The sequence below is a fragment of the Neodiprion pinetum genome, chromosome 7 (assembly GCF_021155775.2).
Source record: "Neodiprion pinetum isolate iyNeoPine1 chromosome 7, iyNeoPine1.2, whole genome shotgun sequence".
NCBI lineage: Eukaryota > Metazoa > Arthropoda > Insecta > Hymenoptera > Diprionidae > Neodiprion > Neodiprion pinetum.
In genome coordinates, this window is record NC_060238.1 from 22341299 (window position 1) to 22359813 (window position 18515).

The window sequence follows — 18515 nt, forward strand, 5'->3', positions numbered from 1 at the left end:
TGACGTTAAAGCCTTGTTTAGCTAAAAGTGTAGAGTAAACCTCAGAAACTGATTTTGCGTTTCAATTACCAAAAAAGGATCGACGATAGCGCAAAATGGTTAGGCGTAGCTCGTCTTTCGTAATTCCGACAATATTCAAACAGTTTTTTTAACGATACCTGTTTTACCGAATTTTTCTAGTCACTGTAACAAATGAAATTTTTCTCAGTGTGCCTCGTACCCAAAGCCCGGACTTTGGTCGAGGCCTGTACAAGCCTCTGCTTCTTCTTCCACTTCCTTTCCTCCTTCCTCCTCTTCTTCTTCTTCTTCTTCCTCTTCTTCTTCTTCCTCCTCTCCTTTCGAAAGGAGGTAAAACTCGTTTTAAAATCTGGTATATTCGCTGCCTGCAGGACGAACTCGACGACCCCGTTCGAAGAGAGGAGAAAAAAGGGGGACACGTGTCAACCGGACCCTCGGAGCGAGCATCCGAAAGGTGTGAGTTTAAGCTTACACGTATATCTACCCGAAGGATAATCAAGCGCAGGACTACTCGTCAATATGAGTCAGAATTTGGAAGGATCGAGCAGACGGGACACCGAAGTTCGTTTAGTTCGTTGATCAAATTTTCTTTCGCCTCAATGGTCATCGTGGAAATATCCCTGACATTTTGCTTGTCTTTAAATAGTCCTGGAAACTATCCTCCAATTTTTTTTCTATCTTCCAAATATTCTATTTAAAATTTCTAATAAATAACGAATATCATTCGGGGCAGTGTATAGTTTATTTCTGCGATATTACCAGCACTCGGTCTTACAAAGAGTACGAATTTGCACGATGTACAAACGAGCCGGTTGAGAGGCACGGTTTCGCAGCATTTCGCGAAGAAGCGGTCTCAAGGTCGAGAGAGATCCTCTGTACAGGCATCGAAGCTACGAAGCTACAATATCGTCGGTCGTTGTGCCGCAGAAAGCTGACTATATAAAGCTACGGCTTTGCCGTTACACTCGCCTCTTGTAACGTATTATAATGAACCGAGAACAAGTATGCGCGTCTCTTCGTTCTCACACTGTTATTGTTATCGCGTGTTACTTATTCGACGACAAATATTCTCCAACAGCTATGACATTATGCCTGTAATTCAATAAGGAATATTCGCCGTACCGTACGCGTATGTGTATATACGATTATTCCTTGGAGCGTGTACGATAATCCTGAAGAAATTTAACGTATCTTCAAATTCTTACGTTACTTGTGGAAGTTGAAGTATGCCACTGATTCGTACACCACGGGTGAAGACAATTTTGGTTTTTGAAAGTAATGGAAAAAATTTGCAGATTTCTTCTACAATACACCGTAAAGAGGGGACTTTAGCTGGTAAATGAATCATTGAGCCACGCGGTGCACATTTTTTCTTTTTCCTGACTCGCCTTTTCACGTTTTCGGCAGGTGATTTCATCCGCGGGAAACTGGCTTAAGAATTCAAGTCGAACCGTGTAAGTCACGTGGGTGCCTCACTATGGCTGAGCTGATTGTTAATGCCGATGCACATCCTGTAGACGAATGTACAGGGTGTTCAAGAAGCGTCTCTGCAGCGGCGTCGGTTCGTTATTCTCGCCGAGTGAATGGTAAACCTTTGTTAAAAAAAATAAAAAAAAATAAAAAATCTCGATATACTTTACCGTGATAATAATTCTCATCGTTTCACTCCACGCCTCTAGAGTCTCTCTGTAAATTCTTGTATCCAGCTGTGCAAGCGAATTCCGTTAGTGGCGTAGTGGATTCACGATCTCCATTCCTCGGACTCTGTACAACGGATGATTATTATAGGTACATATAATATTTGAGAGCTTGTTTAACGGAACAATTGTACAAGTTTGCGAGGATGACTCAGTCAGTCGTTAATAGAATTGCGAAAAGTGGTACGAGATTTATTTTTAAACACACACGACGCGGATGGACTTTTGCTAGATTTGTAATTGCGTTGATTGCACTGAGAAAAATTTCATTTATTACGGTAACTAGAAAAATTCAGTAAAACAGGAATCGTTTGAAAAACTGTTTGAATATTGTTGGAGTTACGAAAAACGAGCTATTATCGATCCTTTTTTGGTTATTGCAACGCAAATTCAGTTTCTACTTTTTTAGTCAAATAAGGCTTTAACGTCAATTTATCGTTGCACAAGCATTAAATTTTCGCAACAGTTGCAAGAAAATATAGCAACAGTGATCGTAATGAGAAAGAATAGTAACGGAAACTAGACTTTCCGTAACAGCTAGAAAACTAATTTTCATTTTCTACCTGGAACTAGATTTTTCGATTTTGGTATAAAATGAAAATAGTTACAGACTGAGCGGCAACCGGAACTAAAAATCTCTCTTATTGTAATAGGGGAAAAATGAAGAAGCGTCCGCGTCTTGTTGCTCCTCAAAATAAACGATGCTTGTGGCGGGTCGAAGAAACATAACATAGGAGAGCGTTCGACCCTGAGAATGATCGTCGAACATCTGGCGCTTTCTGGGCTTTGAAAAAGGAACCGGAAGAGGATGGCGATCAGGAATGCCGATGCTTTTGGGGCGAGGGTGCAGATGAGCCTGATGGCCTGGTGGATGAGCAGCCTTCAGGAAGAATTAGCCACGTGCCAAGGTTGGTTTAGGGTGCAGATGTTTCAGACTCGCAATGCGGTTTACAGAAATCGTTTACTGCAGGGGCGTGCATCGGGTTCGGTTATATTGGCAAGCTGCATCGATATGCATAACGCGTTATACAAATAAATAGTCGCTGCTCTGCAAGCGAGGTAAAATCGTATGTGACGCGAGGATGATGATTATAATAGTCGATTTAGACGACGACTAATTTATCATATTCTATGAATTGCACAGATTATGGATATAAGTAGATAATTAAATTATTTTTTAATTATTATTAGTATTTACGTAACGATCAACTGCACTGGGAATCTGTAAGAAAAGAACCGAACGTCGCGTCGATGAGAATGTACTTCGTATGTTAATAACCGTTGCGGCAGTATCGTCGTTACTTAACAATGCAAATATTTCGCTGTGAATAATAATTTAACTTAACAGACACTTTTGCATCGTTTGGGCGTGTCGTTCTCTTGAACGAGAACAGCGCCCGCAAACAGCGTAGTGTAATACACGTTATTTTTTTCGAGCTGCTTATGATATGCGTGTAACGGTGTATTTATGTACATTATATTCATCACGATGTTATTATGTATACATATTTTACAGACGTATGTATAACGATATCCTTTCAGCTACTTTGTAATAAGTACCGTAGTGTCTATCCTCTCCTTGTCGACGCCCCAGTTTCAATTATCAGTGCTTCCTGTTTCCGATGATATAATATAATAACTCTTATAGTAATATGTGTGAGTGCGGTATGATCGCAGCAGGCGATATACATAAGCGAAAAGGCTCGCTGTTTATGCGCTGGTTCTCTTTTGAATTAAAAAGGAGTCAAGAATCGAGCCTTTGGCCTCGAGTCGCACAGTGGCAGCATCGATCGATTCTCGACGCTATGTTGTGTCGGTATGGCAGGTCTTGTTGTAATGTGTTTCGATATTTTCATCTCTCTATTCAAATTATTGACATAACAGTGCAGTGAATATTTGGTGAGCGATTTTCGAACGCAGCTTTCACCTACCTACAAGTATTAATTGCTATCTTTGTAGCTGAGCACGACGCGATAATTGCTGCAGTTTTCCATTAAAAACATCGACCGAGTACCTTATTTTCGTGTATGCTGGATTTTATCTCGTGGAAATGTCCGATAAACAATGCAACGCAAGTTTAATTTGCCTGCATCTATGCAATTCAGGGGACATGCAACGAAAAACGCCTGCATTGCGGCAATTGGGCATACATTTTACCGATCGATAATAATCGTTTCGCTGTTCGCGATTCGCAGACTCTACACACTTTCTCCAATCATGGACGATGGGACCAATATCGATCGATAAGATGTACCCCGAATTTTGGATAATGACCTATAAGTAGTTTCGTCAAATAATCATCGTCTTTGCGAGTCAAAGAAACGGCACAATTAACGGGTAAAATAAAATCCTCACGGCCACTTGCGACAGAATTTGAATTGAAATTCGATCTGAACGCAGCCACAGAACATTAGCCGATAGCTGAACGCATCTGCGCCGACAGCGCCGCGTTTTAATGGCCGTTTCCGGCCGCTCTGACTTCCTTTCACTTCTGTAGACCCTTTTCCGGTCGGGTAACAAAATGACTGGCTTCAGTGAAAAGGTTTGTAGAGTAAAATTACCGGTTATAAATGCGAAACGGGGATCCCGAGGGTTAATAATCGTGCGAAAAACATAGCCGCGACACTGAAAAGCCAAGTGAACGGCGTTCAGTCTCCGCGGAGATCTTTTTACTCCGACAAAATGTACGGCTGGTCACTTCGTTTACGGCTGTGGTTTACACGTGTTGCTGTTTTTAACCTGCGCATATTTCGCGTTCTCGAGTCGCGCTGGATCGTCACATTTGTGCGAATGTGTTTCGGGTTATTTTTCCTCTTCGTTCCGTGCCTTTCGGTCGAATCGGCTGATCGAACCGACTGAAAATTCTTTCTAACCATAAAATTGACAATGACGCTTAACACGTGCGCCTCAATATCGAATCGTTGATAACTGATTCTGTCTTCTCGCCCGATAGCCGCGAACCGTTGTGAAATTTCTGCCTCTAACTTCGCCCACCTTCAGTCGAAAACTGACTTTCAAGTAATCTTTCTTTACAATTTTTTTTCTTACAGCCAATACTGATAGATGGCCGTGGCCATCTTCTCGGCCGCTTGGCCGCTATCATCGCCAAAACAATTCTGCAGGGCAACAAAGTCATCGTTGTTCGGAGCGAGCAGCTCAATATATCCGGAAACTTTTTCAGGTACGTAACTTGTCTCTTTGTCGATTAGATAAAAAAAAGTGGTGAACAATCCACATGATTAACAATGTTCTTACCTACATTATTTGATGTGATATGAAACTACGATACGCAATGATCTCCCAAACCTCCATCGGACAATGCGCACCGTTATTTGGATTTTTGTCTAATGCAAAGCGTCATCTTCTTTCTGTTACAGGAACAAATTGAAGTTCATGTCTTTCCTCCGCAAGAGGTGTAACGTTAACCCGGCGCGTGGGCCTTTCCACTTCCGTGCCCCGAGCAAAATCCTCTGGAAGACCGTGCGTGGTATGTTGTTTTTTTTTTTTAAATTTTTTTCTACAAAGAGTGAAAGTCTTGCATTCATTCTAAAGTTTTTACCGTGAATTGTTAATATCCTGACGGTTGTTATTTCTCGAATGATTCTTCGATTTTTTATTTATGTATGTCGCGAGTAGTTTGATCACTGGTAATATTTTTCCTCTGATTTCATCGGAGCCAATTAATCGTCGGATTCATTTGGGATAAAGCACGATTGTTTGGAATTGCGTCTGGTTCGTGCGAAAATATATGATGTTGCAACACTTTAACTATACTTTTTCTGAAAAATTCCAAACTGTCTAAAATTTAGCGATCTGTACCATGGCATTAACTTATTGATATTTTGCAAACACAACTTTACGCTAGTAACTTCAAAGTTACAAAATAGTTATTTTTCTCTTGTGTTACCTTAACATTAGTAACTTCAATCTCTGAAAAATATGTAGATTTGTAAACTGCGAAACTATTCGCTTAAATGTCATCGCTTCCAATGATTATCCAACTTCTTACCTACATTATTTGATAGTGTTATGAAACCAAGTGTTTTTAATGAGATACTCATATCTGTTATTTACTTACAAAGTAATCGCTCTTCGCGGAATTAAAGGAAAATTTTTTTTTTACTTGGATTTCTCAAGGAATGGTACCACACAAAACCCAGAGGGGCAAGGACGCTCTTAGGAGATTAAAGGTTTACGAGGGTTGCCCACCGCCTTATGATCGCAGGAAACGCCTTGTCGTTCCAGGAGCGATGCGAGTCATGTGCTTGAAGCCTGGCAGAAAGGTGAAATTTATCTTATACTTCTGTTTGTTCATTTTTCAACGATATATCGACATTACATACAATGATGGTATGGTAATTTGCGACTGAAAATGGAGTGATCCACGTTTGTTGACAATCTTTGCTGAGTTTTGGTGACAAGTGAACTTGAATCATCGCCAAGTGCTGCAACTTGACATAAAAATGTTGTCATTTCTCTTTCAGTACTGCCATGTCGGTCGACTTTCCCACGAGGTTGGATGGAAGTACAAGGCTGTTGTACGCACCCTGGAGAACAAGAGGCGTGTCAGATCCATCCTTGAAGTGCAGAAGAGGGATAAGCTTAAGGTTTGTATATGATTTATGTATTTTTTTTTCTTCATTCGTACCACAGGGAACTTCTGCTTAGTGCCGTACAAATGAGCATTCCGTTACGTTATGTAATTGTAATTTGCGACTGAGGGGTGAATAATTCCGCAACAGTGGTGAAAATTTATAGCTGAGATTAATGTTCCTGTATTTTTCCACGATAAAGTACTACATCGATATTTCATTTCATATCTTCAATCGCCTGTGTTTTTACTGCTGTTTACAGAAACTTACGAAACAAGCTGGAGAAGCTGTTGTTAAGAGCACGGCACCCTATACTAAGATCATCAACAGCTTTGGATACAACTAATTGCTGCATTATATAATAAAGACACAATAAAGTTTTGTCTAAAACAAAATCATACTGTAAATTAATCGTGTTCATGCCTTTAATTTTACAAAATTATCATAGAATTTTTCACGAGTAACTAAATTGAAAATTCTTTAAATTTCTTGACGTTTTTAGCTAAAAATTTAATTTACCAACACGGAGAATAAATGAACCGACGGGAAATTTTGCAAAAATATATTCATTCATTTATTTCTACAAAATTGATACATCACAATTAAATGGCTAATTTTCGATCATGTAAGTAACAGTTCCGGCCTTGTCGTCATCGTCGTCATCATCGCGCGCTTCGTTTTCTTCATCATTGCCCTCGGAATCTGAGGAGCTGCCGTTCGAGATCGTTGAACGATGATTTCCCACCATACGCGGCGCCGAATCGCCAATTTGCGAAGTAAATTGTTCAGCGAGTTTCATGATTGCGTTTTGTGTTTGAATTTCCTGCATAGAAAGTATTCAGGAATTAGAATCAAGAAGGCTATTAAAAAGAAATCAAATTAAAATCCACCGATTCTCAACCTGGAATTTTTCAGCCTGTTTCTTCTGCAAGTTTAGAGATTCTGTTATGTTCACTTCCTTGACCGTTCCATGAATCGAAGGGGGTGGAGTAGCGGCGGTAACTTCCCAGTGCGGATGCTTTCGCCTTTTGAGTTCGTTTGAAGGATCGTGAACGTTGCTTCTGGTTGTTTTGTACGGTTTAAACGATTCGTGCTTTTCCTTTTCACCCTTAACTCTGGGCCTTTCGACTACTCCCAGAATATATTTAACGTGCTCAAGACTGACTGAGTCATCGAAAGTTTCAATCTCCTTAAAGTCTTCCGGTGTAATCAGACTCTCCTCAGGCGGCAGATGCACCACCTTTTTCTTGTGCGTGCCGCTCCCTGTGGGCTGTAAATTTGATCTTTTTACTCATAAGAATCGACACGAAAGGGCGATGCGAACAGGGTAATATCTCTAATCAAACCTGGGCGAGTATCTTCAGGGGATCGTCTTCGTCGTCGCTGTCCAGCTGGACGACCTTTACAGTTCCTCGATCCTCGGTGTATTTTCCAGTCCATTCGAGTTCGTTCATCTTTGCCTTGCCTTCGGAGGCGATGTTGAGCCTCGAGAAGAGATCACCCGCCCTCTCAATATCATTCTTGGACTTTAATTCTCGCTGTATTTTATCCCGAAAATTTATTATCTTCGCGCCCTTGTCCGGCAGTTTCGCCACGAACTTTCTGAAACAGAAATAACGCCGAGGTTAGGGATTTTTCCTGTGACAGAAACCTCGCGCTTCGCGCAACACGTACTCGTTTCTCAGCAGCTTGTTTTGCCGCTCCAAGAGCTCCTCCAATTCGAATATTTGCTTCGAGGAGAGATCATCGATGTAACCTTGATTCTCTCGCATCGAAGGCGGCAAAATTGCGCCCGGAACTTTCGCTACTACTTTTTCATGGTACATCTCGTACTGTGCTTGTGGCTTACCTCTCTCTTCTGACGTTAAACGTCAATTGCAACGTTTGACGCGATTTTTGAGGTTATATTAGGATTTGCGTGATCGCAGCAAAGGAAGCAGCGACTCTTTGATTGCAGGTTACCCAAATCACGTTCGTGTATAAACGGTTTTTGGTGGTTAGGGGCAAACGCGTTTTGTCGCGAATTAATTCAGTTATCAAAATTGCTATTTTAACTCGAATGAAAATCGATAAGAATATTTATAACGATGATGAGCAAAAAAATAAAAATAAAAATCAGAGAAGCGAAGAAACACAATTAGCAGTAATCTTGAATTATTGTATTACAAATTCAAAAATAAGTTGAACGAAGTGTTCGTAACGTCGACTACACAATGACCGAGTGCTGTAACAAAATAGCTTATATGCTTCTCTTTTCAGGTGGGTTTAATGCTCATTTGAATTTTGGACAGTATTCAATCTTTGTACTTAAATTGCAGTAACCCAGATCAAATCCTCTTTTCAAGGGAGATTCTCAACTTGAAATCTAACGGACTGCGACTGCAGTTGATGAACGATCTAAGGCAGACGGTACGTATGTGTATATCTTATATCAAACCTTATGGCTATCTAAGGCTTATAATCGAATAAAATTGAATACTATAAGCAGAAATAACATTCGTTAAACCTGATCCGAGAAAAAAAGCTAGTTTTTGTGTGATCAAAGTATGCGTAAGTTTCAGTTTTCAAAGCTCGTGTTAACAAGGATGAAAACTTTCGTATAAATAAAATCACGAAGTCCTATTACAAGGAGAATTTATAAATACTATAAAAGTTTGTTAGGTTTGTAAAGATTGTCTTGATTTGAAAAAATGTCAGGCTATAAGAAGAATTCTGTATATATGAAAGCAATGTGACGGGAATATAAAACTATTCTTTGATTTCCTAGAAAGACCGGTTTCTACGATCCTCGTGGTATAATTCAGGAATGATAATTGTTCATTCCTTAAACGAACACGTGCAATAAGTTAAAACATCTAAACACCACCTAATCCAAGGTAGTCAGTCTTTTACGTATATCTATACCGCATAGACGGATAAATATCACACACGACTAACAAATACGAACGCGAATTGTTTCGCTGTATAATACAGCTAAATTGCATAAATCACAGGCACGTTAATGACCGTGAATTCCATTTGTTAACCGTAACGTGTAAAGAATTTTCTCAGACCCTTGACTGAGCAACGAATCGAAATTACTTATCGCGTTATCCTCTACCGCTCTGGTGTTCGCAGTTATATTAGAAAGGAAAATACAGCTCGACAATCATCCTTGTACACATAGAAACTATTCGCAGTCAGTGGGCAACAAATTTCCGGTTTTTATCCTCTGCATCCATTACAAAATAACGTAACAAATCTCGTTACGTACCGTCAGTGGAAATTCCCTGCATTCATTCATGATCAGACTGTTGCGGAATACAGTTTACGTCAAATTTTTGTTCACTATTACCAGCGTACCGTGTTCGTCCACCTACTCTCGTATCATGTGGACGGTTGGTTATGCAGAGAAGCGGAGTGGTGGTCATGCCGGCGACTGGTTTCCACGATCTACACGATCGCACAATCGTTTTCGTGTCAGCTGTTACAACGATCGTGTTCCACCCAGCAATAATTTTCATACGGTAAGTACGCGGCAAGCTAATTATCAGTGCCCGTTATAAACGGTTGGATTAAATGATAAATCAGGATAAATCGTCCGCGGTATCCGGTAAAAATTACAGTTTCTAACTATAGTGCTAAACGTGTATGACGCGACAGGATTCTCCATGTTTGTTCCAATTTGCAAACAATATACATATACACTGTATACACGTATTGCGATGTTGTTATGGGCTCGGTTTTTCTTTCGGGTCAAAAGATCGGGTCGAATGAGTCGGAGTGGGACAGTGTATATAGCGAACGTTTCAGCTATTATTTATGAATGGTTCAGAGGAACCCGTTAGTTTAAGTCAGACCTCGAGCCAAATCAGTCCCATGCTGATTTATTATGCTGGCCGTGGACAAACCTTAGTGTAGTCTTTTATTTCCGTAGAGTTTACAGACCTATATAAACGAATAATAGGAGATGTGGCCTAGAGATGAAACGGTTTCGGTCTTTCGGACATGTCAACAATATGCTTAAATTTACGTACACACGGTCTCGCAATGTGTTTATTTCGTATTCATTGCAAGAAATTGTAATTTAAACACACGTCACGTTATGAGAAATGATGCCATTCGATTTTCTTCTCTGAATTATTCGCTGACGTCAAGTGGTTGGAAGAACGTTTTTCCGCGTGGTGCGTAGCTGAATAACCAAGATCCGGTATTAACACAACAATTAATTGTTTTACTCATGATTCCCGATAATCTTTCATGCAGAAAAAGTCACGAAAGTCAGAAACGGAACACATTTTTCGGATGTTTAAAATTCTGGTGGTTTTATTGAATTTCAATGATTTTCCAAAAAAAAAAAAAACAATGTGAAAATATGTCAGTGACAGCCGTCAGTTTGCATTGATCAATCCATTGGCGTATGGGTTGAAAGAGAAGAGGAAAAATTAGCAAGAATTACGAAGCCTGCTGTGTATAGACATTGAGCTAATGTCACAGGCGAGTTTCACTTCTTGGAATAAGATCAATGTAATAATAAGCATCTTGAGGATCAACTTATTAGCGGCACTGTCTTGTGGTTAGTTTTTTTTTTATTTTTTTTTTTTTGGGTTTGTGCATTCATTTATCATATTCTTGCAAACTGCGTTTATACTTCAAATATTCAACCTACAGTTATTGCGCATTTAATTTGAATATGATTAATAAGGATTTCGCACAGTAATTTTCCATGCAGTTGAAACAACAGAGATTTGAAAATATCTCGTCAAATATGCGATGCTGTGAACGGGTGTAACGCCATAATTCATACATTATCTATAATAGCGCGAATGATTCTGAATTTGGGGCTAAACAGGATTTTTATGATGTACAGGAAATATCCAATCACTATTCGCGGAAACATGGGCTCTAACACGGACAACTTTATTGACTTAACCACTGTATTTCGGTTCGTAGGTAAAATACAAACGTCTGTCGAGATTTGCATTTGATAGACGATGATTCGATTGCCGAATTTTATGCCTTGCTACGCCAGATAAGTTCTTAAGACACGCGTCAGCGGTTAAAAAAAAAAAAAAACCGCGTAGAGAATCTCTCACGTGGGCGATTGGAATTTTGGAATACCCGATGAACTTTATTATACGATTTTAATTTACGGTCGAATTAGCAGAACTCGAATATAGCAAAGCACCAGGAATAAATTTGTGCATATTTTGAGCCTTACGTAATTTAATCATATTTTATGAATACCAATTTTTTTCGTAAACTATCATTTTTCTGTACATACAATACAGGTGTCCTCTTTTGTCCATTAATTATGATTTCATGTGCGCATAACTTGGCTGACGGTAAGGTTTGGGATCCAAGCAAATGTCGTGATAAATTGGCTTTTCCGACACGAACAGTGAATCATTTGAGTATTCAAAGGTCAGAGGAACCGAAGTGAGTAACTTTTGAATGGGAAAGTACTGGAATGCGATTTCTTTCAAAACAACGATAAGGATAATCGAGGCAACATGAATCAGAGCCGCATCCTTCCGAAACTCGTCTTAGTGCATTGACCGTCATTCGAAATATTGACTTTTAATTCAGCTACGAATTACCAACAGATTGAAACATCTTTCAGAAAATTTCACTGCAGGTTTTTTGTTTCTAATCCGAACGCCCTGGTCGTCGGTTTCATCGCAGTTTGTGAAATTCAACTCATACCGGCCTTTCTGATGCTGTTGACCGGTAGCTTTGAAATTCAGATTGAAAAGAACTGTTGTCAATTAAATTGGATTCACTGATTGGACGTAGACTACAAATTTCAATCGACGGTTTAACAGCAATTGAAATCAATTCAAGTTTTGTTGTATGAATTTAATAACAGTCAGTTGTACGATCTGTATGGTATACATTTTAGTCTAGAATGGTAAACCCTGCGATTATGATTCATACCCACGGTCTCGAGTTATTTTTTTCTTTTTTTTTTTTAACTTATATCTGGAATCGCATCGCATTATAGGTCGGGGAAAGCGGCGCATTTTAGATCTGTTCTCAGGTAGCATTCAATTTTAACCTATTAAGGACGCATATTCGTACACCATAAGTCGACCTTTTCGAACATCGTTAATCGTCATGTAGCTTAACCGGTATACCTCATTAACTATTCAAATTCTGCAATATAACCGTTCAGCAGTATTCTGCGATATATTGCATCTATTGTAATTATACCAAGAAGGGAACCGCTTCTAAAATCGGATCTACTAATTGGTCGCCCAGGTATGGAAGGGTCGGGTAGAGTTTAACCTTGAGATATGTCTAATCTTTTTACCACTATTTTCCAACTAATGACCTCTCGAGCCTTCCCACTCCTTTCCATGAGTAACCTCTTCGGCCAATTGAATTAACTAAAATTATCTACACCACACTTCTTTGCCCTTGCCCATTTCCGTCAACGTTCAAAGTCCTCCCCGAGCAAGTTGTGAGAAGTCAGTGCACATAAATCCTTCGGAAGAACAACACCTATTTTACAGACACAAATATTCGAGTGCCCAGTCTCTAATATTATAAGGTAAAATATATTTTCAAACTCTAACAATATCCTCAAAGTACCAAGTAACATTTTCAACATAATTATTTCACAGAGTCCTCAGCGTTATTGAATCAATCCATTTGTAAATAAATCAACCGATTTCAAGAAAAAAAATACCCCCATTCCGATTAAAGTGCACTTTGGGAGGAAACGAAATTTGTGTAGACTAGTTTCGTTACTTTTCTGTATGATACGATTTGGTATTTATATTTATAGTTTCTAATGTACGCGTGGAGCGTTTTTGCGCTGTCGATGCGATTATAACTAGTATTTTACAGTGTACTGCATCGATATCTTTAACGCCAATTATCGTATAACAATTCTGCGATGGTCGCAAATTTCCTTATCTAATATCCGTGTACGTCGATTTTCAGGTCCGAGATTCCCGGCAGCATGTAGATAATCTGCTGAAACGAGAAAAATGGGCGCCGGAGAGAAGCAACCGGGAGTGCCAAGCCTGCCGCCCCCAAAGAAGCGGGTGCAGTTGGAAAGAACCTCGAGTTTACAAGCGGTGGCGTCACCGACGCCGAAAAAGCTGAACCGGAGAACAGCGACGTCACTGTTACTGACGCGTTGGATAGGAGGAGGTCACGATCGTTCTTCGCTGGTGAAACAGGAGGCGACCGTAGAGGACGGATGGTTACCGGAGGAACACTGCATGGATTTTGGAACACCGCCACCGGTCGAAGAGCCGCACTGTTACTCGATGTGCTTGAGCGAAAGCTCCTTTACGGAGGAGTCTAACTACGTGATAACGGTCTGCAGGGAGACCGTCAAGGGCATCCTTACCGAGCACATGAGGGGTGTCGGGGGGCGTTTGCAGCTCTTCGAGGACGTCGAGTTGGGCCGAATAACCGACCAGAGCATCGGACGCGTCCTTGAGAGTTGCAAGTCGGTGGAAGCCGAGGCGCTCTTCCTCTACGCAAGCTTCCTTGGCCGCGACGAGCTCCTCCCAAAATTTTTGGAAGCCGAAGTCGACGTGAACCACGCCGAAGCGGAGCAGGGATTGACGGCCCTGCATCTCTGCGCGTTCAGTAACTCCCTGAAGGGTGTTAAGTTTCTGATAAAAAACGGGGCCCGCGTTAACTCCCGAAAAATGTACACTCCCTTCCAGTACGCGGCTTTTGGAAACTCCTACGACGTGGCGAAGTTCTTCCTGGACGAGGGTGTGGCCCAGGTCGTACCCACCGGCGATGACACCGTTCTCCACTGCGCGGCCAGGAGCAACGCACTCGAGGTCCTGCGGCTCGTTGCTCCTGGAAATCCCGACCTCAACACCCTCGACTGTGCGGGCCTCGCGCCCATCCACTACGTCACTGATCGCGACCACCCTGGATGTCTCGCTGCACTTCTCCAGGCCGGCTGCCAAGTCGATGTGACCACCAGGAAGGGTGATACGGCCCTACACCTCGCGGCCGAGGCAGGCTGCGCCGAGAATCTCGAAATTCTTCTGGACCACGGGGCCGATCCCACCCTGAAGAACCATCGCGCTCAGACAGCGCTTCATCTGGCGGCAAGGGCGCACTCGCTGGAGGGCGTCAAGGTCCTGCTCAAGAAAGGCGGCAGCAACCCCAACGACGAGGACAACGACGGACGCACTCCGCTCCACGTCGCACTGGGAAGATCCACCCTTGCCTTCGACGTTTCGGAGTTCCTCGTCGCCTGGAAGGCGGACGTTAACAAGGCCGACAAATACGGATACACACCCCTCCATGTTGCCGCCATTAACGAGCTGTCCCAGTGCGTCGACATCCTGATACTCAACGGCGCTGACCTCAGCGCCAAGACCAAGGGTGGAACCACCGCGCTCTCCATAATACTCAGAAAGACACCGACCTCCCTCAATGTCTTCAAGGAGAAACTCGACAGCTCAATCGCACTACGTCAGCACGGCTCGGCCACCGGTGAGGTCGAACTAAGGCTTGACTTTCATCCGCTCCTGCAGCACGGTAGGCAGAGCGAGATCGGCTACCTGGCCACCTTCATCACCGAGGGGTACAAGGAGGTCCTCGAACACCCGCTCTGCCAGTCGTTCCTTCACCTTAAGTGGCAGAAGATCAGGAAGTACTACGTGGGCAGGCTGCTCTTCTACCTCCTCTACGTCCTCGTCGTTACCGCCTGGGTGATGACTGCGCTTGCTCATAACTACTACAACGAGAGTCGGGGGGTGTTCGACGAGGGCCGACAGCCCGGTAACAACACGACAACGAGTATCATCAACGAGATATTGTACCATCATCCGGTCGTCATGGAGATCGCGTGGTACGCGTTAACGATACTCACGGTGCTGGAAGTGCTGCGGAAGGTAGCAGGGATTTCGACCTTCGTCTCTGTCCGGCAGTTCTTCACCCAGGTCGATAATCTCGTCGAGTGGTGTGTCGTCATCAGCGTGTTCGCCAGCTCGTTCATATTCACTGGAAGAACCTACAGCTGGCAGAACCACATTGGTGCCTACGCCGTTCTCTGCGGGTGGACGAACCTTATGCTGATGATCGGACAACTCCCGATGTTCGGTGCCTACGTCGCCATGTTCACCAGCATTCAGGCCCAAGTCATAAAGCTTCTCATGGCCTATGCTTGTCTGCTGATCGGCTTCACCGCCAGCTTCTGCGTTATGTTTCCTCAATCGAAAGCGTTCAGCCGTCCCCACACCGGGCTGATCAAGGTACTTGTGATGATGACGGGCGAGGTTGACTTCGAGAGCCTGTTCTTTCCTGGGAATGACGGCCTTGAGACCATGGCTAAGTCCAACGGGTCGTCTTGGGTCCTTTTACAGGTTTCGGCTCAGCTCTGCTTTCTGCTCTTTCTCCTCTTCGTCACGATCGTCCTGATGAATCTGCTAGTCGGTATCGCCGTACACGACATCAAGGGCCTCCAGAAGACGGCCGGCCTTGCCAAACTCGTCAGACAGACGAAGCTCATCTGCGAGGTCGAGACCGCACTTTTCCTCGGTCTTCTGCCTCGGCGACTCATCAGAATGCTCAAGTGGACGGCCTTCGTTCTACCTCCATCCCTCAGGGTCGTTCTTACTGTTCGGCCTCTCAATCCCAGGGAGAAGAGACTTCCGCCCGACGTCCTTGCCTCCGCTTACAGGATAGCTAGGGACCGGAAGTCCACACCGATTGGCGGAACTCTTCGCAGCAGGGCGAGTTGCAGTACTACTTACACTTACGTAAAAAGCGATGGCGAATCAACGCTGAGACGCGATGTTCACATCGAAGATGACGAGGACGACGCGGTCGTCAGGGCGTCTAGTCAGCCGGAAACGATTCAAAGATCTTCGGGCGGTGACATAAGTCAATTGAGGGAGGAAATTTGTGAGCTCAAAAAAATATGTGACCAAAATCAGAAGCTCATTCAAGATTTGGTAGTCGCCTTGGCGATGGATTCGAGAAACGGTTCAGAAAACGTGAAAAGTTCAGATCGCTGACTTGGTGATATATTTTTTATAATTACGTCATGTGAGGTCAACTTTCCAGTGACTGATAACAGTGTGCTGAAAATACTTTACTTTCCATGTAATACTAATATTAGAAAATATTATCTGTATCGTATTTAACAACTCCGTCTGCGTAGGATGTTTGTATTACGTATTGTGATTCGTAACTGATTGGTTTGACTGAGCTAAGATAAAAACCAATGTCGTGAATTTATTTGATGATTTTACAATGAACTTGATGTAGCTAAAAGAATCGCAATTGACTGAGATGAGCCATTTATACTCAAATTTCAGGTACTTAAGTAATGTTGTTCAACAAATATTGTAAATAGGCATGTATTTTTGTTGAAACAGATTAAAGCACGGAATGGAAGCACTTTTATCATACATTGTGTTATTTCTTTTGTAATTCGTACCTGGCGATATTTAAACGCGTACAGATATACTTCGTCACGTGACAAACGAAACGAAATGTTGGCTTAATAATGTTTAGAACTGTCGGGAATTTGAAGCGGTAAAATTTTTGTATCAGACTCGATGTGCACTGAACTTATCTGCCTGACTCGTAGACTTCATAAACTCCTGAATCAACAAAAGAGTATGATAGAATGAACATTCGCAGGGATAAGACGAAATTTCTCCTTTCTTCGGCTGTAACTTTTAGCTAACATTGCCAAACTCCTTTTAATAAATTATGCAATCAAAGAACTGATCCGTCCATTCTCTTATTGCAGTATCTTATTCGCGATCATAAAATGCTCAAAATATCGTGAAAGACGTGTTGAAGGACGGATATATTGATTATTATGACCAAATTTTTACATTTTTCGGATTGATGTTTTAATCCGTTGGCTGCAAAGTCCTTGAACTGCGTGTAGTCGATTTTTTTTTACGAAACCACATCGATATATGAAATTGAATATTCTTAGTGAATAAATTCTGGAAATTTTCGAAGTCAGCCTTATTTTAAACGAAAAAATCTAGCAGGGTGAGTCTGTTTTCACTGAAATTTTCAGAGCGAAAAATTTGTCTTATTGGGATCCCTTCGACGTACCCTTGCAAAGTAATACAAAGGTATTTCGACTTTGCGAGTTGTCAGTTTTTTAAGTTCCTCGCAGCGCCTCTAAACTGTACGCGAGCAGTTCTTGTGGCAAAAATGATGGTTGTACAACCCTCTCTAGACTAATCGGTCTCGTGGAGATTCAAGAAGACAGAAAAAGAACTGGACCAGCATCAGAAGAATTATTCGAAAATGGATATTGTGGAAATTTTCAGTAAAACTCGAAAGGGGTGACATGTTATATATGAAATATTTCTAGAATATTTCCATTTCAATATTCAGGAATATAATAAGAAAAAAGCAAAGCTACTACTATATTTTACATAAGTGTAAGTTGTACGAGAATGAATGAGAAACTGAAAACTAAGACTAGGATTAATCGGGTTAACCTTGCTTTTCAGGTGATGTTGAAAAAGAAAAGCTTGATGTCGCAAAATCAATTGTACGACCCTTTCTAGACGATTTGGACCCTCAGAAAGAAGTGAAAGACGTAGAAAGCAAACAGCGAGCAGCGAAGAAACTGCCTTATCTTGCAAAACGGGTGTTTGAGCTGGCGTAGGATCAGCAGCTGACAAACTACGAAGTATATACAGGAAAATTCGACTATTAATAATTTTGATACAAGTGACATAAAGAAGTGACAGTGAATTAGCAAAAATGTTGTATACTGCGGAGATGCATTACAACTGTGTGAAAAATAAAACAAATTATATTAGGAAACTGAGAGAACAAGTATCTCATTCAATATTTGTCGTATTCTCCTCGAAGTAATGTATATTGCATTCATTTTGAGGCAAATTCTCTTAGTTTTTTAATTCAGTACGGTCTGGTAACTTTTGAATATACTATACACTGACATGACATACAAAAACTTGTACTCAAATTCAGCCATATTACTGTCATACACTGAGATTAAATAAAATCACAAACTTTTGCGGTTATGAATTTGTCATTTTCCTTCCCCTTCAAGCGTAGATCCGGGGATGATTTTCAGAATTTTTGGCTGAGACTTCCGAACCACTGTTCGCAGTCCGTTGTAAGTGTGCTCGATAGATTTTTCTCGCAAAATGACGTCAAAGTGAGAATGCTTGGTCTCAAGTTCAATTTGTATGACACTTGCCTGACTAATTAGACCTCCAGGAACTCAGAAAACGCA

The 18515-nt window shown here is 41.7% G+C and overlaps 3 protein-coding genes and 1 long non-coding RNA gene across 9 annotated transcripts; 3 read left to right on the forward strand and 1 right to left on the reverse strand.

The window, feature by feature from the left end:
• Positions 1-393: 393 nt before the first annotated feature.
• On the forward strand, positions 394-3061 carry LOC124222657 (uncharacterized). 3 transcript variants are annotated; one of them, XR_006884062.2, is made up of 5 exons: positions 394-472; positions 1314-1353; positions 1426-1604; positions 1698-1806; positions 2369-3061. It is a non-coding gene; the product is annotated as an uncharacterized lncRNA (long non-coding RNA). The 3 variants fall into 3 exon arrangements; XR_006884063.2 differs by lacking the exon at positions 394-472 and having other exon boundaries at positions 918-1353; XR_006884060.2 differs by lacking the exon at positions 394-472 and having other exon boundaries at positions 918-1604.
• Positions 3062-4148: 1087 nt separating this feature from the next.
• RpL13A (ribosomal protein L13A) lies at positions 4149-6702 on the forward strand. The gene is made up of 6 exons (XM_046633856.2): positions 4149-4257; positions 4766-4896; positions 5093-5202; positions 5853-5998; positions 6200-6322; positions 6570-6702. Exons 1-6 carry the CDS (start codon positions 4237-4239, stop codon positions 6651-6653), a joined length of 615 nt encoding a protein of 204 aa, XP_046489812.1. The 5' UTR covers positions 4149-4236; the 3' UTR covers positions 6654-6702.
• A 155-nt stretch (positions 6703-6857) lies between these two features.
• Polr2M (RNA polymerase II subunit M) lies at positions 6858-8213 on the reverse strand. Its single transcript, XM_046633855.2, has 4 exons — positions 7982-8213; positions 7654-7909; positions 7209-7577; positions 6858-7130 (listed from the first exon to the last, which is right to left on the reverse strand). The coding sequence occupies exons 1-4, from the start codon at positions 8131-8133 to the stop codon at positions 6918-6920; spliced, it is 990 nt and encodes a 329-aa protein (XP_046489811.1). The 5' UTR covers positions 8134-8213; the 3' UTR covers positions 6858-6917.
• Positions 8214-8615: 402 nt separating this feature from the next.
• Positions 8616-18276, forward strand: LOC124222652 (transient receptor potential channel pyrexia). Of its 4 annotated transcripts, none has more exons than XR_006884059.1 (2): positions 8616-9813; positions 17761-18276. XR_006884059.1 is itself a non-coding variant. In XM_046633852.2 (2 exons), exon 2 carries the CDS (start codon positions 13282-13284, stop codon positions 16288-16290), a length of 3009 nt encoding a protein of 1002 aa, XP_046489808.1. In that variant the 5' UTR covers positions 9631-9813; positions 13235-13281; the 3' UTR covers positions 16291-16686. The 4 variants fall into 4 exon arrangements, 3 of the variants coding, with proteins under 3 accessions (XP_046489808.1, XP_046489810.1, XP_046489809.1); XM_046633852.2 differs by lacking the exon at positions 17761-18276 and adding an exon at positions 13235-16686 and having other exon boundaries at positions 9631-9813; XM_046633854.2 differs by lacking the exons at positions 8616-9813; positions 17761-18276 and adding exons at positions 10800-10862; positions 13235-16686.
• Positions 18277-18515: the final 239 nt, after the last annotated feature.